Raw genomic sequence first — 27988 nt, 5'->3', positions numbered from 1 at the left:
TAGTAGCTTCTGAGGTCTTTGCCATGTAGCCATGAGAATCTACAGGAAATTGGAAAGAGAAAGAAAGTTGCTTCTCACCCTATATTCACCCATTAGCTCTTTCATGAGAGAGAGAACAACGGGACAAGATAGAATTTAGCCTTCACCAAAAGGTGTCCTTGTGCTTAGAATTTTGGGGGCATTTGTCAACATTTTTGAGTAGTTGGTTAAGAATTAGTTTTATTTTTCTGCATTTCATAACGATTTTCTGTGTACTATATACTTTCGATTGAGGAGTTGAGAAGTTTCAATTGAGAATATTAGAAGTGCCATGAATGTAATGTCCACGATTTTCAGGGCTATGAGTCTAGAATCCTTGAAGTTTCATGAGAAAGTCCTTTATACAAGGGTTGTTTATCATGCAATTTGACATTCAATAAGTTATATCTAATTTAGTGATCATATGCTGCTTTATTCGATCAAATGAGACAATATAAATCATAGCTCTTAAAATGTCATAAATGCACTAGCTATTGTTATTATTAGTTGTAAATATTAAGTGTTGTATTTGAGTTAAAATTCAATTGTGGAAGAATAAGTTGGGGAAGGCATAGCCTGTGCCTGTGAAAAAAACCTGGGACTTTTGGGAAAGTCCTCTCGGCATTAGGGTATAATTCATTCCTGAAAATCCCCTTATGGAGTACATTCTCAAAGCCTTAATTACCATCAATTTCTCTGGAACAAATTGGTTTGTATTCCTGAGCCCCAAAATTATTATCCAGTGATACTCAGTATTTATGAAATTGAGTTTTTGATTAAAAAAGAGGAACAGCATAGACAAAAGAAATCAATAAAACAAAAAAAGTTATCACAATGACAGTATGGAGAAAGGGATGAAGGTGAGTAAAGGGGGATGACCAGGAGAGGAACTTTATTTAGTTCATTTTTTCTTTATTTTAGGGGATGGTGATACAGAGATATTCACTGCTACTTTAAATGATCAAACTGCAAGTACTCTGAGAAGATAATTTAATGCAATAATTTTCAACTATATAGTCATAATGATGACTGCATGATAGTTCTCATGACTATGCTAAGTTCAGTTTGAGGGACACAATTCTTTTAATCCTTTTAAATTCAAAGTAATTTCTGGTAAGTTGAAAGAAGCATATAAAATGAAACTCCTTTGTAACACTGAATTCTTGAAAACCAAATGGGCATATCTCAGGGTGTGAGATTAATGACATTATAGGGTGCATTATCTGATGCAAAGTGTCGAGACTTTGAAGGTGCAAGGTCTATTGAACTCTTTCCTGGTCATCTCTACTTCCCAAGCTGCAGCATTGCATTTATTTCTGGGGTTCATGTTTTAGGAAGAACATTGATAAATAAATCTAATTAAGGGCCTGAACAGGATAGTGAGGGAATTGGAAAGTATTCCATAAAAGGATTAATTGAAAGAATTTGAGATATTTGTTTGCAGCAAATTTAGAGGAGTTTGATCAAAGTTTTCAGGTCTGCCTCACCTGGAGGCAGAAATTAGGTTCATCCTGTTTTATAAATGTAGGACCAAAGGAGAAAAGCTACCAGGATGCCAATTTCAACTTAATATAAGGAAAAACTTTCTAAAAATTAAAAGTATCCAAGAGATAACATGTAACCCAGATGGGGGCTAGATAATAACTTTTCAACTACGTTGTGATGGGGATTAACACTACATGTAGGGCTTGAGGAAATCAATGAACTCTAATGTTTATTTCAAGTAGGAGATTCTGAATTTATGGTTTGATTAGTGTATGGATCCAAGTGTTTTAGGAGGGTGAAAAAAAGGTGGGGAAGGGCCTGGTTGAAGAGCTGATAAAAGGGAGAGAGGAAGTAAAGCTTAGTTTGCTATAACACAAATTTTCCTAGGGTAGAGAACTTAAGGAAGGAACCCCAGTTTCCTTCTGTCTGTGAGATTCTGCCAAGTCCATAGTTACAAGTAATTTAGAACAGTAGATGGAGGAGCTGGGAAGGTATAAGAGGCACAATCCAGCTTGTTGTGATAGTAATTTTTAATGCTAATATGTTCTGACACATTGGTTTCAGAATCTTTCTCCTCTTTCTCTTCTTTCTCCTTCTCTCCTCCTCCTCCTTTTCTTCCTCCTTCTCCTTCTCCTCTTCCTCCTCCTCCTTCTTTTCCTCTTCTTTCTCCTTCTCCTTGTCCTTTTCCTCCTCTTCCTCTTCCTCCTCCTTGTCCTCTTCCTCTTCCTCCTCCTCATCCTCTTCCTCTTCCTTTTTCTTTTTCTTCCTCCTCTTCTTCTTCTTCTTTTTCCTTTACTTCTTCTTCTTGTTCTTTTTGATCTCCTCCTTCTTCCTCTTCTCCTTCCTTCTTTTTCCTTCTTCTTCTTTTTCTTTCTCCTCCTCCTTCTTCTTTTTCTTCTTCTTCCTCCTTTCCTCCTCCTCCTTCTTCTTTACTTCTTCTTGTTCTTTTTGTTCTTCTCCTTCTTCTTCTTTTTCCTTCTTCTCTTCCTTCTTTTTTTCCCTTCTCCTCCTCCTCTTTTTCCTTCTTTTCTTTCTCCTCCTACTCCTTCTCTTGCTCCTTCTTTTTCTTCCTTCTTCTTGTTTTTTTTTTTGTTCTTGTTTTTGTCCTTGTTCTTGTTCTTCTTTGTCATCATTGTTGTCATCATCTTTTTCTTCTTTACTTTTGTCTTCTTCTTCTTCACAGTGTTTAACTTTAAGAAGTCTAGGACATCTTCCTTCCTGACTTATTTTTCTACCTAAGAGAAATGTGATCTTTCTTCCTTTCTCTGCCTTTACACTGGAGTTCTGAGATAACAGATCTTTTCCCTCTGCTCAATTATTCCGCCAATTACAATAAAAATAAGAAGCATATTAGCTAATTCTTCAACTATGACTTAAAAGATAATGTTGCTTTTCTTCTACTGACTTTTTGGAATATCTAGCTTTTGCTTTTAAATGCATCTTTTCATAATTATAACTTCTCAAATTCTGGGTAATTTTTGCAATATAACATGTTCTTGAGTTTGAAAAGTTAGTTATTACCAATTTTTTGCTTAGTTTCACATACATGTTAACTGATTCTAATAGAGAGGACAGAGATAAATGTTAAGTGGAGAGGAAGGAATGTTCTTGCTAAATAGTAAAATGTAATTTCCCTGAAGGCAAGAATGATTCATTTTTGTCTTGCTCTTTATCCCTGGTGCCTAGCAGAGCCCCTTATGAACAGGTACTTATTCAATAATTTTTTTGAATTGCTCCTAATTTTAAACAGTTGTGTAGACAATATTTGATTCCTTACTAGCCTCAATAGAGTAAAGATCATAAGATTTAGATGAGTAAGAGACCTTAGATCATCTAGTCCAATTCCTTCATATTACAAGTAGAGGAATTGAGAATCCCAAAGCACACAAAGATGTGCTACATAGTAGCACAGACTAGAAAGAAAGAATAGATGGTTTAAGAGAATATGTAAAAGTGAAATCAACAGTGTTTGGTCACTGGTTGATCATAAAAAATGAGAGGCGATGTGCTACAGTTTTAAGAACAGTGACTTCATTCAATTTCAGATTCTATCTCTGATTGTTACTATTCACATGTTCTCAAGCAAATCATTTAACTGCCCTAGGGCTCAATTTCTTTATCTGTAAAATGAGGTTGGACTGGATGGCTTAAGGGGACCTAGCAAGCAGTAGAGCTACAATTTATAAAGTATTATTCAAATGTTGACTAGCATTATTATTATAGGTTCTTATGTTAATAGGAACAAATAAGTCATTGGAATATCAAGATAAAAATCTGATTTAATTCTTTTGAAATAAATAGAAATTCTTGAGCTCTTGTTTATCAGACTGTGCAGAAAGTTATCTGTAAAGATCATCCAGTTAACGCATTGACAGGAAATAAAGGACCAAATATTCTAGCTCCAAACAAATGAATATCTGATATAATACAAAGGTCATTATCACCAATGCCTGGGGCCGATCAAAGACTTCATGGAATAGAGAAGATTTTTATCTTACAAAAAGATAAAGAAAAGAATATCACATTAAAAGAAGAAGAGACAAAAATTTAAACAAAGTGGGTTGATTGCTCTGGAGAAGCAGAATACTGATAAAGAAAAGCTTGAGCATAAAACAAAAGGAACATTTTCCTACAAAAAAAGTGGGTTAAAATCATCAGTTCTTTCTATATAAGAACATTCAGTAATATGGGGGCCTTTGAGATTTCCACCATACATTCAATGCAGTTATTTTTTTCTGTATCTGTGTCTGACTGTGTGTGACTATGAAATCAGTTCAGCCTTAGATTTTTATTGACTCATGTGACTGAGCAAATACCTTAGCTTCTCTTACACTCAGTTTCCTCATCTGTAAAAAAGGAATGACAGTAGCATTCATCTCCCAGAATGATGGTGAAAATTATATGAGAAAGTATTTGTGAAGTGCTTTGCAAACTTTCAAGTGCTAAATAAAATTAGCTGCTATTATTACTTTTTAAAAGTTGAGATAGCCTAGATAATGTTTGCAGTATAATTTGTTCTTATAAACATCTACCTAGCATTAATATAATATTAGAGTTACGAACTGGTCCAAACATTTTGGAGAAAAATTTGGTATTAAGCCCAAAGGGTGATAAAATTGTACATATATATGACCCTGCAATATCACTACTAGGGGTATATCCCCCCCAAAAGGGGAAAGGGCTTATATGCATGAAAATTTAGAGCAGTAATTGAAAATTGGGGGACTGCCCATCAATTGGGGAATGACTGAACAAGTTGTGGCCTATGAATATGATGGAATATTATTGTACTAAAAGAAATGATGAGCAAGATGATTTCTTAAAAAAAAAACCCTGGAAAAATATATATGAACTAATGAAAGAGAAATGAGTGGAATATTGTCTACAGTAACAGCAATATTATAACAGCAAAAAGATTGTAAAAGACTTAGCTACCTTGATCAAGACAATGATCCAAGACAATTGCAAAGGACCCATAATGAAAAATGTTATATACCTTCAGAGAGAGAATTGATGCACTCTGAGTGCATATTGAAGCATACTTTTTCCATTTTGTTTTTTGCTTTTTTTGCAACGTCTAAGATGGGCAAAATGATTTGCATTATTTCATTTGTTTAACTGATATATTTCTTACCTTCTCAAAATGGTGGGAAGTACATAGAATATTTGGAACTCAATTTTTTTTTAAATGAATGTTAAAAATAAATAAATTCACATTAAAAAAAAACACATCTCCTTCTCCCTCTCCTAGATGAATGTGCAGTCAGTGTGCTTTTGGTTCTAGGCAGCAGAAATGTTTATGTCAGGTTGTTGCTACCATGCTGCTTCTAGCTCCAGTAACTATGAATTATTTGCAAATAGAAGAATCAGGAATGAGTGCCTATATATATATATATATATATATATATATATATATATGTCTGTCAGTCAGTTTGGGTTGGCAAAATGCCTTAGTTAATAAGTCCCTGCTTAGATGACTTTTGAGGTTCTTTTCAATTCTATAATAAATCTTTTAAAATTCTGATTTGATTGGCAATTTGCCTTCCTTTGAGCTCACAAATTTAGGAACATTGTTTAATTTGGAGACATTGATATTTTAACCACAGAATGTCTAAAGTGCTAATTAATCTAATGGACTAATGTGATTTGGTGGTAATGGTATATTTTCTTTATCCTTTCCACATGAATTTGGGGTTTGAGCTGTTGTTTTTGATTTCGACTCAGAGAAATGAAGCCATCTCTGTATCTCTGCCTTCCATTGATGAATAAGCAGTCAGTACGCTTTTGGATTTGGACCAACAGACATGTCTGCCACAAATAGACATCTACATCCTTACAAATTTCAACCCAACCCTTTCTCAAGAATGAATAGAATTTGCAGAGACCAGCTTATGCTCATAGCCAGTCAATCAACAAAGATTTATTAAGTTCCTACTATGTGCCAGGCACTACAGAAACTGATAGGAAAACCTTCCTAACAACTGGCTCTATCTTAAAGTGGAATGGGCTCCTGCAAGGGGTAGTAGATTCTATTACATTTAAAGTCTTAAAACAAGGACTGGAGGAGCACTTTTTTGATATATCATAGAGAAGATTCTTGTTCAGTCCTTGATATCCTCTGAGATCTCTTTCAACTTTGAGGTTCTGTGATTCAATCATATGCTGAGTGTCTCAATGGGCTCTTCAGGGTTTTGCATTCCGGGAGTCAAAATGTAATGACAGTCAAAAAGCAACAGATAAGAAAGAAACATAACCTTTTGCACAAAATGCTGAGATGCTCATGAGAAAATATAGTATGTTATCACAAAATCAGCCAGGCCAGAAAGGGGAAAAAAATACTAAACATTTCAGCGATTGATGTGTAACCACATTTTCTGCTTTTATTTGGGTTTCAAGAGACAACACAGATAAAATACTTTGATCAAACACAAGTTTCTATTTGGTCAGAAGAACAGGTTGACATATGTCTTTTTTTCTGGCTGCAGGAAATGAAGTAGTGAGGGAAAATACCCATGACCTCCTGAAAGACCTGATGTGTCCTGTGTTGTGGTACACACAACTTATAAATATACAGTGTTTGTACGTAGCATTGAAAAACAGAAGTGCACGTGCAAGGTGAAACCAAGTTACTTATCCCCCCTCTTCCTTTTCCATGTACTATGTCTTCACCCATGCCCTTTGCTCTTAGTATAAGGAAGAGAATATATTCTATTTGCCCCACAGATGGAATATCGTTGACTTCAGCAGATTGAGATGCTGCTGTAATCATTTTATTTTTTTTCTATCCTCCTAGATGAAGTGAGACTCTTACCTTTATTTTCATTAAAACACTCTACTCTTGTCATAGTGGATCTCCTAGGAAGGAGGTTAGCAGCAAGGGCATGTTCTGCATTAGAGCTGATATGAAAGTCGGACAACTGAGCAAAGAGATAATACAGGGACAAATGTGTATGTAGTTCTTACAATATCAAGATTCAATACAGCTACCACACAGAAAGTGACATATCCATAATATATTGAACAAGCTTATACAGTAACACATGTTGATTTGCAACACTGTACAGTTTAAATCTAAAGTGCACAACCTCAATCTGAGGCGACGAGACAGGACTATCAATAGAATAAAAGGCAACACAATTACAGACACAATTTGTTTCCCTTTCTTGCTTTCTTCACATCCTCATGACATTACACAGTCAGTACCGTTTCTACATTTCAGATAAAATAAAAACGCACCGCACTTTTTTTCAAGTATTTTAAAGAAAGAAAGAAACATAATATTGCTTCAGAAATAAAAATGGCCATGTTGATTCTAGTTAAAGCTAAAACCAAAACTTCTTTACAAGACTAAAGAGCAGTCTCACATATATTGGACATGGCAAAGGGAATCTGGGATAATTCTAAGACTTTTGTTTTCCTTTTACCAGGGGAACGGAGATAAACTTTAAATTATTTTAATCAAAAGTCTCTGGTACTACTTGGGCTTTTGATTGTGCCCTTATTCACTGGGTTATAGATAGATGGGGACTTAGCTGCATAGTGTTAAGCAAAAATATTCTTAAACATGGAGAAATGCCCTCCATGGGGTTGAGTGAACAGGAACTTTTTCGTAAAAACTAGGGTATAATTTCATATTCAAGTGCAAAGATTTCATCTTTTGAATCACATTAGCTTATAGTCACAGAAAATGGCATCCTCTTTAAGTTAACTGATGGCACCAAAAGGGAATGGGCAACCCGGCTTACAAAGGGAAGAGATCAGAAGATTGAACTTTATTGTCTTCTTCAAGAAGAATGGGCTTGTTAGAGCTCTGGTTTAATAAACATCACAATTAATTGCTAGCACATTTCACAAAAGCTCATAACACATAATCAAGCACTGAATCCAGAAGGTCAATTCAAAGAAAGGAATTGGAAGCTTGGCTGCAAAACAAATATTCAAATGACATTCTTGTTCCATGAGAGAATAAATATATATGCACATATAAAAAATTATTTTCTAAAGTCTCCAGTGAATACATTGATAAGAGGAAAGAAGAACTGACTCCAAAGGCCATATATGCTTAAGCATACATTTTAACAATACATAATTAAAGTAAGTTCTTTCATGAAACATAGGAGAAAGGACACAAGAGTTAACTATTTCACTCAAATAGACAGGTAGATAGATAACTGCTATTTCCAGTCAGGGCATCTCCTTTTTCTACTTTATTTTGATCAAGAGCAGGATTAGGTATGTAATTACGAGTATTCTTACTTACTCTCTGCACCTGTAGTTTTACTGTGTAGAGATTCTATGACACTGAACAATTTCTCAACAGATGTGGAGGTAAGAAGAGCCTAGGGGATGGCTTATAAATAAGTAATCAGGGCCTGCAATATGAGCTCAAAGAATTATCTCTGTGCCCACTTTCTCCTATGTTGTTGTTTCATAAGAACAAGTACATATGTCCACTTACCTTATTACTTTTAATATGCCTAATATAAGAGACTGCAGGGAGAGACCTAGAAGAGTCAATTGCTATTCGAATTTGGGGAACCTTTTACTCCAAACATTTTATTAATTGTTTTGTATTCTTGGAGAGACAGCAAATGAATTAAAGATCTACTTAAGATAATGTTCCACTATGGGAAATTAGGACAATTTAAGCTTGTACTGGAGGAAAAGAATCATTTGTGTTATGTTAATTGCCCTTGCCATATTATCAATATTAATGAATTTCATTAAAAATAAGTGGGAATAATAAATAAGCTTCCATGAAGTAAAAGACTTCTTCCTAGTCACCTACTGAAGATATATAACATATAGAAAGATTTGATTTTTTTTTTTTACATAGATCTCTTTTCTGCCAAGTGGGAATTTAATTTTCTTGGCTTATTGTATCCTGGAAGCATGCTTCAATCACTTCTGCTCAGTCCCTATTAGACTTTATTTTCCATTTCCCTAATCTGAATGACCTAATTATTCAATGCTATTTGGGAAGATGCTTTGAGGATAAGCACCAGCTTTTCAAAGGGGAGGAAAGCACTGGAAGGCAGAAGAAAGAAAATCAAACTAATAGAATCTTAGATTGAAGTTTGGCAAATACTGTGTACTAAGTGGATCAGCTGAGGGAAGACCATGTGGAAAACTTAATTGGAAGAATATCCTATTGTTGTCCTGTAATTAATTTGATCTAGCATTTTTAAGAGCTCAGATGCTCTTGGGAGATTTTGAAATACTAAACCTTAGAGATGTGACAAGCTGTGAGACATGTAGAAATAAGTTGTTCCACATTTTAAGAATTTGTGGGTCTATGTTTCAAAATAAGCATTACTAAGAATCTCATGTGCCTCCATTGGAAGAAAAAAAAATCTGCTTAGTTTTTTCATTTCTGCCCCAGAAGTTTTTATAACCCATATAAAATAAAAATCTATACTTTATAAAATAGGATCTTCTTTATATATATATATTTCCTTTTGTAAAATTATATGTATTTAAATACATTTGAAATGTTGCTATAGGTAAATTAGAAATTCTTTTCTAATACTATGAAAAAGGCAAGAGTTTTTATTTTCAACATACATTTTATATTTGCTTTATCTTTTTTCCCTACTGTACCCCAAAGAACATTTTGTGAATCTTAGGGGCAAATTTGGCACCATTCAAGCCTACTACTCTGAAACGAAAATACATACTAACTTTACTCATTTTGCTGGAATTGGGGGAACCATTTTAAACAGTTTTCAGCTTTTCCTTATTAATTGTACTGCTGATTATGAAAGAGGTATTCATCCTCAAACTTAAGGAAGGACTTTTAAAAGGAGCAATGTTTCCTGGTTTTTTAAACTGTACTCTACATTGACGCCACGATATAGAAATAGATTCACTTTGGAACAAACTACAAATACATTCACACAGTTTGTGACAACTTAATTGTCTAGCTAGAGAGCTGGGATAGCTTGGTTGGCTGGATGATTATAAATCCTGTCCAAGACGTTCTATTTCCTCAATCAGGAAATCAATGTCTTGATGAGTTGCTGCTGGATTTGAGATGACCATGCGAAAGAAATTGACTTTATCTCCCAAGGGTTGGTAGCTGACCATGGTGGTTCCATACTCCATCATTCTGGCTTTAATCACAGGGGCGACCTGTGGAAGAGACCAAATGAGTGTGTTTTTCTTCTTAGACAAATGTGTAAAAAAAAAAAGAATCTTTTTTATTTTTGAAATTAGATTTCCTTTGAAAAAATTCAGTCATGTTTATTTTCCCTTTAAGAAATAAATTCTTAATTTTCTTGAGATTAGATGACGTTATTGATTTCCCAGTGCAAAATGATTAAGATCTCAAGGGTATCATGGTATAGTGAAGGATGTTAGAACCAAAAATCTTGCATCTGAGACCTTGCCCCGCCAATTACTAGTCAAGTGTCCTTATCAGAGACTTAGTTTCTTCATATATAAAATGAAGGTACTGGAATATATTATCTCTAATGTCTCTTCCAACTTTAATATTATATTTGATCCTGTCATCTTCAGTGCCATCATAGCAAACAAATGATGGAACTTTTGTTAATGACTTAGGTATAATAGTGTTTTTTACCTTCCTGTGATTGGTACCTGATGAGAGATGAGGTGATGAGAGATAAAAAGCTAGTTTTGGTGTCAAGGTTCAAAACTTATCTCTGATACATACTGCTGAGTGGTGGTGAGTGAGTCACTTAACACCTTGGTGCTTCTAGGTAATTTTCTAAAATGTGACCTTATAGAACTGCTATTGATTTGTATTGGAAGGAATTCTCTGACCTAGGGTCACTCCACATCAATGTCAAAACAAAACAAACAATCCATTTGACAGAACAAGTGGTCCCTTGGAAGCCCAGAGATCCTGAGATGAATCTCTTATAGAGATCCTTATGGAATATTTGGACAATAGATGCATGGATGAAGGGAACAGATAGATTGTGGTCTTCATCAGTGGAAGAAGTACTCAAGACAACAGATTGTCAGAACATTGAAGCATTACCTTATTGGTTTTGTTTTTTAAATGATGATGTTTTTTAGTGCTGACTTAGGGAAGGATCATCATTATTATTATGCTAAAGGTTAGAATGTCCAATAGCTATTCTAACCCAGTAAATACAAATACTCTAGAAATAAGATTTGGAAAACTGAATAGCAAGGCCAGAAGACAAACAGACCACTGATAACTTCCATTTGTTTCAAGAGCATTTTAAGTTTTCTATGCCTCAACTCTATTGTATTCCATTTTAAATCTTTTTTTGGGGGGGGTGATGTTTCAGTTTCATAGTATTTTGGTAAAATAGAGATAATTCAGAATAAGGATTTAAACTGTCCCCTGAGTGTGTGAGTGTGAGAAGGTGAGCAGAGTAGCACAGATACATCCGATACAAATGTGCAAAAGTGTAAAAGAGATTTGGTTTCACAAAATGAATTGTGGTGTAATGGCTAAGTCCCATAGCCCATGAAATTGTTGTTATTGTTGAGTCATTTTTTAGTTGTGTTTATTTAGGTTTTTCTTGGCAAAGATACTAGAGTAGTTTGCTATTTCTTCAGCTCATTTTACAGATGAGAAGATGAAGGCAAACAGGGTAAAATGACTTGCCATACAGCTACGAAGTATCTGAGGCCAAATCTGAACTCAGGCAATGAGTCTTGTTGATTCCAGGCCCAGTGCTCTGTCCATTGTGCCATCAAGCTGTGTGGCCTGTGGAATCAACTTCCAATTCCTCAGTCTACTACTCAAGGCTCCTTCAAGTTTTACCTGCCGTATGAAATTTTATGTCACAAATTAACTAACACTTCCACCCCCAACTTTAAAGAACTGTATTGGTACTCTTCAACTAGAACCCTTTGTTCTGTACTTTGTTCTATTTGTTCTTAATTTTGTACATGTGTATTTTATCTCTTTAACTAGATTTTTAAGCTCATTAAAGGCAGAAACTGTCTTTTACATTTCTGCATCCCCTTAGCCTAACACAATGAAGAGCACATAATAGGGATATCCTAGACACATCAAGACTATGCAGAATGAACACAATAAAAAGAGCTTTCTCTACAGTGGCATACATTTAAATTCTAGATCCCTAAACAAAAGTTTCAAAGAGAGTCCTTGTCTTTGACCCAGGAGAAGCAGTGAAGTATCACAGAAAGAGTATTAGATTTAATGTCAGAATACCTGGACTTTGGGTAAGTCATTTGACTTTTGGGGCTTAGTTTCCTGATCTGTAAAATGGCCATCACAATTATTGAACTGTTTATTTCACCTGGTTCTGAGGAATGTCATAAATTTAGAGCATGTAAAAGAGTTTTATAACAAATGCCTAAAGTAGTATAAAAAAAGTCAGCTTTGCTATTGGCAAAATGGAAATGAAAGTACCCTGGGGAAATGGAACATTTGTCATTTGTATATGTGTGTATGAATGTGTGTGAGTGTGTGTGTGTGTGTGTGTGTGTGTGTGTGTGTGTGTGAGAGAGAGAGAGAGAGAGAGAGAGAGAGAGAGAGAGAGAGAGAGAGAGAAACAGAGAGAGATAGAGGGAGGGGAAAACATCTGATACTGTTATGAACGATAGCACAAGAATGTTAGTCATCCTAGGGACTTCAGGTTTATTTCAGGGACAAGCCCAATGATTTATTTTGCCTTTCAGGAATGGAGACTATTTGGTTTTTCTTGTTAGTTTGTTTTGTTTTGTTTTATTCCTGGGTATTTAGCTTCTATTAAAGGAAATAATAAAAAAATCAAAGTGACAATCTCTATGATCCTATGAGTTCCAAATCCTCATCTCTTTTCTATAGCTGTGCTGCAGTTTCTATCCTTAAAATGCCTAACGTGTATGAAGTTAGTTTAAGTTATAGGACCAAATCAAAGAAATGCATTGTGTGTTCTTGGGCAATTCTGGTTTCCCTAACTGTTAAAAGAGAGCATTGGATTAGATTCTTTATAAGACTTCTTCCTATGATTGATGGAATGGTGTAGAGAGAAAATTAATGGGCTAGACTTCATGATTTCTAAGGTCCCTTCTTTCCTGGAGTGTATTAAAATTCTGTATGGATTTGTACATGTGCTCAACCTTGTCCTTTAATGGTGGGCAAGCACAGGGTGTGCTATTCCCCCTGGGATGAATGTTGAATCTGAACTGAGGTTTGAAACTGGGATCTATCTGTTCTGAGAATTAGGTTCAATGCAGGGGGTGAACCCCAAAAGACGCAATCATAGGTATGCAAAAATGAAGTCTTGACAAGACAAGATCACTTGGAAAGCAGAAGTGAAATTCACAAGTCTGATACTAAAGGCTAGTGATTGATTTTTATGCATGACCAGGACCGGAAATCTCCAATTAGAAAAGGAACTCCAGTTTTTGAGACAAGTTTGGATGTGAAAAAGCTTAAGGCATAAGAAAAAATTCCTAACTGTTTTTGAGGTTTAGTTGTTTGTTATGGAAGGATCAATTTATATAGGGTCCTTGTACAACATCTAGATTGTCAGAACATGTAAGATAATGATCTTACTTGACATTGGGACTTGACATTAAGTCCCAACTTAATATCTAAATGAGTAACCCAAACAAACAGTTTCTAAATGGCAGAATTTTGTGAAATGTGGTCATTTGTTATTTTAGATGAGTGAAAATCAAAGATCAAAACATTAATCTGTTATCAATTCACATGCCAGACAGCTTTTGGAATAAACAGTATCAAAGTCCACCTGCCTTTGAACCTGGAAAATCCACAGCTGTCTAAATAGATGTTACTTCTAGATGTCGAAAAAGACAGTGCCAAATAAACGGAATATCAGTGGCAACTGATTAAACACTAACAAAGGAAGCATAGGCGGGATAAAATCCTGATGGTTTGAATGAACGCATTGACTTCTCACTTCCTTCTAGACATCTTGCCCTATTCCTGGACCAGTAGAATAAAGAAATCCACTGGGAAAAGGCTTCTCCTTCAAACTGAAAGTTCACTGGAGATCTAATCATCATTATCCCTCTTGGGGCTGGGGAAGTGCAGACAAAGGGTGTTAGGGATCATTCTTTACTGCTGGTCCATTAGCTTTTTCATGTTTGTTAAAATAAGGTCCAGTGAACATTTTCCCTGTTTGAGTCAACATTTGCTTTTTTCAAAGAGAGCTTATGTTAAAGTAGCAGGAATTAGGGAGAGAGAAAGCATAAAAAAATCTATTTCTACTGTGTATTAACAAATCATAAGATATAAACACATTTTTAACTAGCTAGCTATGGGAGCCAGCATGGTAAAGTTTGAAAACAATTTTACATTCTCTGTCTTTCTCTGTTTGTTTCTTCCCATCTGTCTCTCTCTGTATCTTTCTATCTTTCTGTCTCTCTTTCTCTCCATCTCTGTCTACCTCTCTTTCTTATGTCTCTGTCTATGTGTCTTTCTCTCTGTGTCTCATTGCCCACCCGAAAACTCTAAAGAAAAACTTTTTGTCAATACATATATAAAGATAGACAACACCTATCTTACTTAAAGGCTTAGAGAGTTGCTTAGAAAGGGCATTGAAATGAAATGTCTTGCCCTTAGTCACAAATGCATGACTTGACACATTTTTTTCCTCATGTCAAAGTTGGCTCCTCTATCCACTATATCATTCATTTCTCTTAAAGAACCATAAATGATATTTACTCATTTTAATAATAACTATAATAAAAGAAAATGAAAAAAACCAATCTTGAATTTAAAGGCCATATTCAGGAATTAAATTTCCCCTTCCTTCTTTACTACCCAATATTTAAACACATACTATAGTACATCCTTCCCAAAAGTACACATCCACTATTACCTCTATTCTTTATTTCTCGATCCATTCCTACTCATTTGTTAGCATTTCAAGCTATAATGGAGTATAGTTAGGTGAGAGAAAAGATGGAGATAATGACTAAGTGTAATGAAGACCAAAGGAACCAGAGACATTGCTATCAATATATTTGTCTTGTTACTCCAGAGGGAGTGCCCTTTAAGATTGAGGAATTGCCCTCTATTACTGTTCATCTATCCCCACTTCACACGAATCTATGCGTATTGCACTAATTAGTAATCTATAACTTGCCCCTTTTCTGCTATCTGTCTATCAGAGCTTCTTAAGAGATCACAATCTTATTTTCTAATATAGACAGATCTTAATTATATTTATGAAGAATGGCACAACAGAGGCAGCAATCCAGCTGCACTCTCTGAACATTCTGTTCCAAACCACTTTAAAACAACATATCATAGAGTTGAATTTTGGGATGGCACAGGCAACAAAAAATCAGGGAGAGACATTTTTCCAACCCTAAAGAGCTTAGGAGGTTGGAAGGAGAGATCTGTTTCAGGATGATAGGCCTAGCCTGGGGGCACATATGGCACTAACAGCAATGCTGAGCCTTGGAGGTGGCTATACCAGTAGCAGCAGAAAGAGAAGCAGAAGTAAGAGCTCTTACTGCCCAGAATAGTAAGGACAAACAGACAACTTATCAGAAAGAAATTAAAGGGAATGCTGAGCTGACACTGGGTATAGGATCAGGTGGTTTTTGGCAACTCTTTTACAGCTATGAAGTCCTGGGTCACAGTTACAGGGTAGACAGGAGGACCCTGTGGTCAGTCAAAAGGGAGAAGAGGCCCTTGTTGCAGTTTTAGGGTATCTCTTGTGGATGCAGGAGGGTTGGGGTTTTGGAGACAGTTTCAAGATAGAAAAGAGTGCTAGTGTAATATCCTAAAAAAACAGAATTGGCCAGATGATAAAAGAGACATAAACATTCACTGAAGAAAAGAGCTTTCTAAGAAGCAAATAGGCCAAGTAGAAAAAAAGTACAAATGCTTACTAAAGAAAAAAATTCCTTAAAAATTAGAATTGAATAAGTGGAAACTAATGACTGCATTAAACATCAATAAACAATAAAACAAAGTCAAAAGAATGAAACAATAGAAGAAAATGTGAAATTTCTCATCAGATAAATAACAGACCTGGAAAATAGATCAAGGAGAGATCATTTAAAAATTATTGGACTACCAGAATGCCATGATAGAAAAGAGCTTAGATATTATATTTCAATATAAAGAAATTATAAGGAAATTATAAAGGAAAACTTCCCTGATATTTTAGATCCAGAAGATAGAATAGAAATTTAAAAGGCCACTGATTACAGAGATTAAAAAAATGAGAATTCTTATGAATATTATAGCCAAATTTCAGAGCTCACAAGTCAAGATGAACAAATTGCATGTAGCCAGAAAGAAAACACTCAAATATTATAGAACAACAATCAGAATTACACAAAAATTAGTGGGTTTCACATTAAAGGAATGAAAGACTTGGAATATGATATTCTGGAAGGCAAGAAGGCTAGGATTACAAATAATCTAGCCAGGATAACCTACCCAGAAAAATTCAGTATAATTTTTCAGGTAAAAAATAGATATTGAATGAAATAGATGACTTATAGATATTTCTGATAGAAAGGCCAGAGCTAAATAGAAAAATTGACATTCAAATATGACTTAAGAGAAACATAAAAAGTTAACATGAAAGGGAAATCATAGAAAACTCAACAAGGTTAAATTGTTCACATTTCTTAATGGGAATGGTACATGTAATTTCTGACAAGATCAAGCATGTTCAGGAGGGTATGGCCACAGATGATACATGTGACTTTTAAGAACATTATCATTATTAGAGCAATTAAAAAGATTCTACATAAATAAATGGCATGGGAATGAACCGATTACATTGGGGTGATCTAAAACATGGATGAAAAAAATGCATTAGGAGAAGGAGAAAGGGAAAGGAAGAAAGGGGAAAATCATCTCACTGAAAAGAGGTACTTAAAGAAGAGCTTTTACAGTGGGGCATGAAAGAGGGTAGTGGCAGGCAGTTTTTGAACATCACTGATTTAGTTCAAAGAGAAAATAATAGATATACAAATGCAGTTGGGTATAGAAATTTTATGTTAAGTTTTGGTTCTTGCTTCATGATCCCATTACAGTTTTTTTATTTTTTTGTTTGTTTGTTTTTGGCAAAGATTCTGAAATGAGCTGCCATTTCTTTTTCCAGCCCATTCTACAGATGAGGAAACTGAGGCAAACAGGCTTACGTGACTTGGCTAAGGTTACACAATTAGTAAGTATCCAAGGTCAAATTAATCTCAGGAATGACACTATCCATTGTGCCACAGAACTGACAGAAAACTGTCTTATTAAAAAAAAGGAGATAAGAGAGGAAGAGGATAAGGGAAAGATGGGGGTAATAAAAGGGAGAGTAGTTTATGGGAGACTAGTCAAAAGCAAAACAGACATTTGAAGAGGGACAGGGTTAAAAAGAGAGAAAAATAAACAGGAGAAAGTAGGATAGAGGGAAATACACAGTAATCATAACTGTGAATGTTAATGGGATAAACCCACCCATAAAATAGAAGCAGATAGCAGAATGAATTAAAAACCAGAATCCAATAATATATTGTTTATAAGAAACACACTTGAAATAGAAAGACATACACAGAGTTAAAAATAAGAGGTTGGAGCAAATTTATTGTGCTTCAGCTAAAGTAAAAATAAATAAATCAGTATAGCAGTTATGATCTCAGACGAAGCAAAAGCAAAAATAGACTTAATTAAAAAAGAGATAATCAGGGAAACTACATTTTGCCAAAAGATACTACAGGCAATGAAGTACTATCAAAAATGTTTTTTTTTTGAAAATCAAGTTTCTCTGATAAAGATCTTATTTTTTTTTATCTATATGATCTCTCCCATATATATTTGCATACACACACACATATATGGAACTGAATCAAATTTATAAAAAATAAGAGTTACTGATAAATAGTCAAAGGATAGGAACAAGCTATTTTTGGAAAAAGAAATAAAATCTCTCAACAGTCACAGAAAAATGCACCAAACTTGTCAATGAAATATAAATTAAAATAACTCTGAGATACTATCTTACATCAATGATAAATGTTGGAGGGGATATAGGAAAAATAAGAACACTAATGCACTATTGGCGTTGTAAATGGGTCCAACCATTCTGGAGTAAAATTTAGAACTATGCACAAAGAACTATAAACCTGTGCATATTCTTTGACCCAGCAATATCATTACTAGATTTAATCCCAAAGAGAACAAAAAAAAGGACAAGGATTTACATCTACACAAATATTCATAGCAGCTCTAGTTGTAGTGGCAAAGAATTGAAAATTGAAAGGATGCTCATTAATGGGGTAATGGATGAACAAATCATGGTAAATTGTGCTATTAGGAATGATGAGCAGGATGATTTCAGAAAAATCTGGGAAGACATATGTGAATTAATGCAGAGTGAAGTGAGAAGAACCAGGAGATCATTGTACACAGTGACAGCAATGTTGTAAAGATGATCAATTGTTAATAATTTAGGTTTTCTGATCAATACAATGATAGGAAAATTCTGAAGGACTCATGATTAAAATGCTGCTCACCTCCAGAGAAAGAGACTCTGAGTGCAAATTGAAACATATTGTCCCCTTTTGTTTTCTTGCTTTTTTTGGTGACGTGTCTTATATGGAAATAAACTGCATGATTTCACATCTGTAATTGATATCATATTGCTGCTTTCTCAATGAGTGGTGCAGGGATTGGAGAAATAGGGAATTTGGAATTCAAAAATTTTAAAAGAAGTTTAAAAATAAATAAATTTGAAAAGTGTATTTGTGAGGATAAAACTATTTTTGGAAATCTGCTTCTGCTGCCCAGAAGTCTGTCTTATTTCTATGTACAGGCTGGATATAATGACTTTTGATCCACCTATCATAGGACACCCTGCCCAGCCTTTATAAGCCCCAGCCCCTTTATTATCAGGAGCCTTTATGCCACCTTTAGTTTAATAGATCAACTAACTGACATGTCAGCATTTGTTCCCCACAACTCCACATTATCAACCAAGGGTACTCTCCCTGGCCAGTAGCCAACTTTGTTTCTGTGGGTACTGATTTGGCAATTCTTATCATGCTCAACCCATGATATTATATCAGGATTCTCTAAGCTTATAAATCTTTGCCAGTCAGTAGTCTAAACCTCCAAGAAGCTATATTTACCTCCCAAGTTTTATCCCAGCAAAGGCTAGGAGCATGAATACCACTTTTAAGGAGGATACCCTGTTTCTCTAACCAATATTCAGATGAGGAACTTGCCCTGAATCTCGGATTCTTTGGTTCTACTCCACCTTGACCTCATAATTAAAGCCATTAAAGTCAAATCACTGAATAAAACCCAAAGGCTCATAGTCCGGTGGATTGGCCACTGTTTTTTCCTCTTCTCCATTATGGGAATATGCAAAAATGACCAGCAGGCAAATTTCCTCTTGATTCTCCCATTCCCTTTATACACTATCCCCCATCCATCCTATGGGTCCTTTCTTATTCCTTAGATCTACCTACTTCCCTTCAGCTCTTCTCTGGTTAGATTATTTCTGAAGGACTTTTCATTGAATAAAATTCTTTTCTCAAACATGTTTTTCTCATTCATTTTAGATGCAAATGGAGAAGGATTAAACTTAAAAAACATATGTGGTTACATTTTCATTTCTTAGTGATCAGATAGCTAAAGCAATTATTGGGCCAGACAGATTCAGTAATGAAAATGGAGGGGTAGAAGCGAGAATTCATTATGGTTTTCTCAGCTCCTTCTTCCAATATTCAGATTTTCAAGAGTATGTTAAAGATTTGATGGTGTGCTAACCTTGAATTACAGGGAAAGGTTTCCATTTCCGTCATATATTATATAATATGCTAAAACCAATATTTGTGATTTTAAAGAGGAAGACCTGAGTTCAAATTCTGCCTAATAATTATTGGCTATATAAATGTAGACAAGTCATTTAAAGTCTATGAGTTTCAGTTTTCTTGTGTGTAAATCTGAATATAGGAATGATTTGTTTGTAATTTGTAATCAATGTTTGTAGTTCCTGGTATGGAAACTCCCTACACCAATTACAGATGTAACCTAACTCATCCCAAGACATAAAATAAGTCCAATCGAATTTCCCAAGGAACACAGAGTCAAACTGCTAGAAGGAAGAAAGGCAGGATTTGAAATATGTATAGTCTAGCACTCTATCTACTCCTTTATATAGTCACTTGTATTAAGGGTTAATAATATTTATTTGGAGTATATGTCTCCCAACTTGAATTGTTCTAAGCCTCAAATCAAATGATATATGTAAGGTGCTTTGCAAATTTTAAAGAATTATTCAAATGAACCATTGGATAAATTTCATGATCTTCATCTTCATTCAAGGATCAGATGGATTGCTGATTCTCCCTTCTCTGAAGTCTCATTTTTAGTGCTTTCTAGTTTAGTCTCTCTTTAGTCTCCTTCACATCCTCCCTTGTATTATATTCATCTGTGTACAAGCTTTATCCTTCCAAGAGAATGTTAGTTTCTGGAGGGCAGGTTCACTATCTTGTACCTAATAGTATCCAATAATAATTAAGTCCTTAATAAATGTTTGTTCAGTTTAATTGATTTTTCCTCTAGCCAGAGATTTCATTTAGAAAAAGAAAAAAAGCAATAGACTCATTTGATTCTAGTATTCTTATAATAAGTAAAGTTAGTTACTAATAAAGGCCATTTTTATAATTTAATTGAAAAAACATCATTCCTGACAGAGTGAGGAAAACTACAGATTTTTTTTTATGTAATCAATATTCTTCTCATTTTTTTCCTAGAATAGGTCTGTCATCTCTCAGATCATCTCTTATGAGTCTTAAGTCACTTGTGAAGGTTTCTCTCATGTGTCTGTAATTTGACTTTTGGTTTTGCCACAGAAACACAGAGAATCCCAGAAGTCTATTCAAGTTTGAGGTGAGGGGCCAGACCACAGGAACTTTTTAATCTTGAACTTGAACAGACTTCTGGACACCTCAAGGTTTTCTTGTCATACTCCTAGTAGTGAGACGAAAAATCAGGTTTTTCATCCAAACTAAAATAAATTTCCAACTGATAATTCAAAACAACTCTCTTTTAGTCACAATCCTCAGCAGAAGATGAAACCTATACTAATTTTGGAAATGACAAAAAGAGACTACATACAGCTTTCCATATTTAAGACTATTTTTGGGAGCAAATCTCTAACTCAGAAGGAAAAAAAATATTTCTCTCCAAGTTAAATTTTCCTTCGCATCTCCTACTTTGTCCCAACTACAACTTCACATTTCCTGCCATTGATACACATCCTATAGAAGAGGAAACATAAGGGGCAACCTCATAGGAGTTTGTCTTCCAAAGGCATGTTTCACTCACCATAGGACAGTGTTTTCATTATCAGTTTCTAAAAAGACCCACTCCCCTAGAGAAAGGTTCTGCAGACCAGCTTTTGCTCTGCATGCTACACAGAGAAACTGAAGGCAAAGAGATAACTTTGCCAGGTACTGTAATGAATCTGGCAATGAACTTGGTAGGGGCTGGGCTTGGAGGGGAGGAGCTCCCCACAGGTTGTTTTTATAGGTGAGGACCTGTGATTTCATTGGTGCAAGGAAACTCTGGTAAAAACACTTTCTATCAATAAAGACCCATGATTTTCCATGACCAATTGTGTCAGATAAGAGGATGCTAACCTAGGGACCATGACTTTTTTTTTTTTGATAACTGTCAGTATGTAACAGATTTCCTTTGTCATCTTTTTAATACATTTAAAAATATTGTTCAGAGGCAGTTGGATGGCACAGTGAATAGAATGTAGTCTCTGGAATGAGGAGGATCTGAATTCAAATCTGGCCTCAGACACTTCCTAGCGACTCTGAGAAAGACACTTAATTATTGCCTTATACCTCTGAAAATTGAAAAACAAAAAAAAAAAGACATTATTCCAAAAACAAACCTATGGGCTTTATCAGATGCTAAGAGGATCTATATATGAAAAGCATAAACAATCCTGTTTTAGGACATTGAGAGGTTGAATGATTTGTACAAGCAATATGTACTAGAGTCAGAGTTTGAATTTGGCTTTTTTTGATTCTAAGGCTGACTCTCCATCTACTACATTATGTGGTCCCACTCTTGCACAGAAAAATACTAAAAAGATCTCAAGTTTGCATATCACATATATGCATATATGTGTATCTTTGAGTATGCAAATATATGCATGTGTATGACAATATGAAGTGTGTGCATTCATATATACACACTTGTATTTGTATCTATACATACACACATAGGTATATATGTCTATACAAACATGTACAAACTGTATATGTATATATAATACAACTGTGCAGACACACATATGTGTATGTTTTTATATATGTGTGTGTATGTATATATGCCTTTCTTCCCCAGGTTAATGACCTTCCTGGACTTTTTCTCCCCTTTTAATGTTTATTTTACACTGATGCTACTTGTTAACAGGATGCTGGGAAGCATGTGGAAAAGGTACACAATGTTTCACCTCCCTGGTGATTTCTAATGCAGCAGCTAGGTGGCGCCATAATGCACAAAGCCCTGTACCTGGAGTCAGGTAACCTCATGTTCCTGAGCCAAATCTCACCTCAGACACTTCCCAACTGTGTGACTCTGGGCAAGAGACTTAACCCTGTTTGTCTCAGTTTCCTCATATGTAAAATGAGCTGGAGAAGGAAACAGCAAAATCACTCCAGAATCTTTGCCAAGAAAAATCCAAATAGGGTCCAAAATATCTTACTGAACACAATTGAAATAAAACAACAACAACAAGTCACTTCTCAAATCAGTTTTCCAGGCTCAATGTTTAGTTCTTTCAAAGTTTCTTTATATGACCAATCTCAAGGGCTTTCACCATCCTGGTCCCCTTCCTCTGGACACTATCCTGTTATCATTTGCTTTCTCAAATGTTTTCCCTTGATTACACAATTGAGTTCTCTTGTGGTCTTAACTGTGAGCACTTCAGGTAGAGACACTAAGGCTTTATTCCACTGCTGCCAAGCTAGAGCCTGAGTGTCCCAACCTCCCTTCAAGACTCCATCTATATCCCTGTTGCTATTTTGACTGCTCTAGTGGTGTCTGTGGAGGAATGGGGATCACTTAATTAGTTATTTTTAAAACATCACAAATTCTCCTGCAAGCACAGGGAAATAAATGAAGGTAGGGAGAGAATAGGCATTTTTAGGTTTACTCAAATTACTATAATAAGCATTCTATGCCTACAAAACAGCATATAACAACTCAATTAGAAAAACAATGTACAGATGCTACATTTCTCTTAAATATAGTCCTATATGTATATATATATATACACACACATAGAGATAGACATAATAGATATATAAATAACCAAACACACATATCACAGGAACTCATGGATCATTTACCTTTAAGAGGCGACTCATTCTTTCTTCATTGTCTTCCAAGTGCCGCAAACTTGGAGGGATATACCAGAAGCAGACATTTGTGTGCTGAGGCTAAATGGAAAAACAAACAAACAAGACTTTGTCTCATGATTAATATTTAAAGCAGGTTAGTACCAATGACTGCTAAATCAGTGCTTTTTGATCTATGCTCTATGAGATATCCACTACAAATGGTATATTAACAATTAAATTTTTTAATGAATAGATGATAGAATATGGTATAATATAGGATGTCTGTAATAAAATGGGAGATCCAGGAATGGTGATATATCTACAATCCTAATTACTAGGAAGGTGAAAACTAGTGGATCTCCTGAGCTCAGGAATTCTGACCGCAGTGGGCTGTAGTGATTAGGTGTCTGCACTAAGATACTAGCCTCTCAGAACTGGGGAGGGGATACCAGTTTGCTTAGGGAAAGGATAAACTGACCCATGTCTGAAATGTTTCTGACAATCAGTAATAGAAATGCGCCCTGCACTTTCAGCTTAGGAGAGATTGAGAAATAGTCTTTTAAAAAACATCAGGAGATATCATCAACCCAATAGCATATTTTTATGGCCTCAACCTAGCTTGTCCTATAAATGTAGTATGGGGAGTTAATGCGAGATACATATGTTGAAGAATGGACTTGCATGTTTATATGGCCCACTTACCCAGGAAAAACATTATTCTAGAATTAATGGGATGGGAAAGGGGAGGAATTAGAAAACCAGCCCCAGAATAAAATGTCATGTAGTTGAATGAGGAGGCCATAAAATTAATAGTTGTCATCAGTAAATATTTGATTTGTATCCCTATTTTATATACTTATATACCTGAGGCTGTGTAAAATTTCTCAAGCAACTAGAAAAAGTTTAAGAAGCTCTGGTTTACAAGACCTATTGATTCATTTCCACATTTCTCTCCATGTGTGTCCCTCTCTCTTTGTTTTTACTGCCATCATTCTAGACCCTTATCATAGCTTGCCTGAATTCTTGTAATAACTGGTCTTTTTGTCCCAATCTCTCCCCTATCCAATCCATCTAAAAATGATATTCCAAAAGCACAGGGATGGCCATGTCACTGCCTTGATCAAAAACCATTTAATGATATTATTGTTTTCTAAGAAATGATGAGCAGGCTGATTTCAGATAAACCCGGAAAGACTTACATGAACTGATGCTGAGTGAAGGGAGCAGAATTAGGAGAACATTGTACACAGTAACAATAAGATTAGGTGATGATCAACTGTAATGAACTTGGCTCTTTTCAACAATGAGGTGATTCAAGGCAATTCCAATAGACTTGGGATGGAAAGTTCCATCTGCATCCAGAGAGGGAACTATGCAGACTGAATGTGGATCAAAGCATAATAGTTTCACCTTTTTGTTGTTATTTTTTGTTTGTCTGTTTTTTTCTTTCTCTTCTTTTTTTCCCTTTTGATCTGATTTTTCTTGTTCAGCATGACAAATATAAAAATATATTTAGAAGAATTGCACATGTTTAACCTATATTGAATGACTTAGTGTCTTGGGGAGAGGAGAGGTGGGGGAGGAAGAGAGAAAAATTTGGAACATAAAGTTTTGCAAAGATGAATGTTGAACACTATCTTTACATGTATTTAGAAAGATAAAATACCATTGGAAGAACAACAACAACATTTCATGATCCACTGTTGGCCACAGGATAAAGCACAAACACAAACCCCTCCATTTACCATCCTTTACAGTCCAACTTTCACTTACTTTTTCAGAATCAACTTTTATTACATATATATATATATATACATACATATATATATATACATATATATATACACACATATATATTATATCTATATATATTCCATCCAAAATGGACTTTGAATTGTTTCCCAATTCAATATATTATCTAAGAATATATATCTATACAGAGTAAAAGGGGAGTAAGGTATAAGAAGACTGGAAAGATGGGAAGGGAGTAGTTTGTGAAGGGCTTTAAAAGCCAGACAGGTGTTATATTTGATAATATAATAGGAATAAAATATTATAAGAGGGCATATATGGGACACGATGGGCCTGTGTTTTAGGAAAAGTGATTTGATAGCTGCGTGCAGTGTGGTTTAGAGCGGGAAGAAATTTGAAGGAGGGAGACCTCAAAGTCCAGCCATGAGGTGATGAATATATGTACCAGTGTGCTAACAGGGTCAAGTGGAGGAGGTGGGGCGCAGAATAAACACAATCTAGCAACTGATTGCACATGGGGGAATGAAAAGAGTGAGGATTCCAAGATAACAGTCAGATAATGGTTCTTGTAATTCCTGCATCTCATGACTGTCCCATTAAAGTGAGAATTCTGGAACATGGGAACTACCATGCCTTGCATTGCTCCCCGGATATGACTATTGAAGACACCTGAAAGGTGGATCACAGACATTAGCAATTTGTTATTTGGAGAAAAGTTATGATTATGTCAATCAGACTACGCCATACCTTTCCATCAAACACCATTTCATATCCTTCTCTGTTTTTTATAAGATTGTATAAATACTCTGCAAGCTCCAAACACTTGTCAATCTGTGCTTCAAATCCAATGGTCCCCTAAGAGAAGGAATATAAAGTTTATGATGAGAGAAAGGGAGCTCTTAGATCTGGAAAAAATCCATGCAGGTTCAGAAACCCAACTCCTACTTTTCTTTACAGCCTCTATAGCACTTTTTTCCTCTGGAGCCCCTGGAAACAGCTTAGCAATTGCATGAAATAGGCAGTGTGATATGATGCAGAGAGTTCGATTTGGCAGCAAAGGATTGGAGTTTGAACTAGCTTTACAACTGACTGCCTGTGAACCCTTGGGTAAGTGGATTAGCTTTGCTGTACCTCAGTTTACTCATTTGTAGACTGAAGGAGCTGGAGTCTATGCTTTTAAGATCTCTACCACATCTGCATTTATTATCTTAATTCCAAGCAACTTTGGTCCCCTACTGATTAACCCTAAGGCAGCACACTCTAGAGAACTGCTTTTAAAATGATTTTGTCTTCATCCCTTAACATTTATTGGGTGTCAGTGGAATGACTTAGAAAATAGCTGCTACCCATAACAGGAGCACTTAACGTTTTCTAACAATAATTAAACTGAGATGGATAACTCAAAGTGATAACTTTCCTGTTTATAGCTTAACTTTATGTGGTCTGCCTGGGAAAAGACACAGATATATGTCATTGTCTCTTAACAACTGAAACAGTCTAAGCCGAAGGGCTGTGACATCTTATTTTCTGCAGAGTGCTTCCTCATTCTCTCAGAGCCAGGGTGATAGTAGGATCTAGTTTAGTCTTGTGGAGAACAGAATTTTACTTTTGTTCTGGCGTGCTCTGGTCTGCCCAGGGCCATGTTCCACTGACTTTACAAGAACCATCAGTGGTCCTGAATTCTTAGGATTAATTTAGAAGTTTGGGTCCACTTAGCATGGACCTTGGGATGGCCAAATGCTTCTCTTCCAAAATGGAGCTCTGGACCACTGTGGAGTGGATGGGAACCTCCAAATCAGCTCTAGGATTGTAAACTGATTATAACCAGGGCCAGGATGAGTCAGTTATTAAAGTAGAAGATTCAAATTAGTCCTGCTCCTGTTAATGCCGTTAATTCATTGTGTGTCCCTAGGCAAATTATTTAGTCTCCATGGGCCTACATTATTTGTTTATTTTGCTGAGGTAATTGGGGTTAAGTGACATGCCAGGGTCACACAGCTAGGACGTGTTAAGTGTCTGAGACCAGATTTGAACTCAGATCCTCCTGACTTCGAGGCTGGTGCTCTATTCATTGCACCACCTAGATGCCCCGGGCCTATATTTTCTTATCTATTAAACAGGTTATACATTACTTACCACATAGAAATGTTTGCTAAAATTGGGAAGCTTTGGAAGAAATCAATTAATTAACATTTATTAGACACCTCCTTATGGCCTAGGCACTAAAATAGAAGGGAAATTGTCTCTACACTCAGAGAGCTAGAGTTCAATATGCAAACACACTAATATGAGAAACGCTTTTTGTATACTCTTGTTTCTAATAAGTTGTAGGAGATGATGTTCTATGACACTATATGGCTTGTGTATTTTCCTACCAGCATTTTTCAAAGGTTCTAGAATTAGCATAAATTTTGAGCTAGGAGAGACCTCAGGGGTCTTCTAATTGAAATTTCTCACTTTGCAAATTAGAATAGTGAAGTCCCCAAATGAAAATGACGTGTTCAAAGTCTTATGAGTAGTAATGGCAAAGTCAGGATTAAAACTCAGATTCTTTGACTTCAAAGCCTGTGTACTTACTAGGACAACATAGACCATAAAGGTTAACTAAAGACCAATTCTTCTCAGTTCCTTCTAATGGAATAAATAGGTTCTTAGTTTTGAAAGCTCCTTATGTATCCAATTTGTCTTTCTTAGCAAAAGGAATTCTTGGGACAGTTTGGTGGCATAATGGATAGAACACTGGCCCTGGAGTCAGGAGGACCTGAGTTCAGATCATCCTTCAGACACCTGACAAAGTTAGGAAAGTCACTTAACTCCAATTGCTTCCAAAAAAGAAGGAAAAGAATTCTTACATAGATGTAGCAGGAAGAACTGCAGACAATGGATCACTCCTCTAATTCCTAATTCCCTGCAATAATTATGCATC

At 35.5% G+C, this 27988-nt stretch overlaps 1 protein-coding gene across 1 annotated transcript in view; it reads right to left on the bottom strand.

The window, feature by feature from the left end:
- Positions 1 to 6357: 6357 nt before the first annotated feature.
- GAD2 (glutamate decarboxylase 2) overlaps positions 6358 to 27988 on the bottom strand; it is an 83540-nt gene continuing 61909 nt past the window's right edge. The window contains exons 14-16 of the mRNA XM_052000633.1: positions 25810 to 25917; positions 23320 to 23409; positions 6358 to 10134 (exon numbers count right to left, since the gene is read on the bottom strand). Coding sequence (XP_051856593.1) covers positions 9961 to 10134; positions 23320 to 23409; positions 25810 to 25917 — 372 coding nt within the window. The 3' untranslated portion in view covers positions 6358 to 9960. The remainder of the gene's footprint in view (positions 10135 to 23319; positions 23410 to 25809; positions 25918 to 27988) is intronic.

The sequence above is a fragment of the Antechinus flavipes genome, chromosome 5, assembly GCF_016432865.1.
Source record: "Antechinus flavipes isolate AdamAnt ecotype Samford, QLD, Australia chromosome 5, AdamAnt_v2, whole genome shotgun sequence".
Classification (NCBI taxonomy): domain Eukaryota; kingdom Metazoa; phylum Chordata; class Mammalia; order Dasyuromorphia; family Dasyuridae; genus Antechinus; species Antechinus flavipes.
Note: the sequence above shows the minus strand (reverse complement) of the source record. Positions and strands in the feature narration are given on the sequence as shown.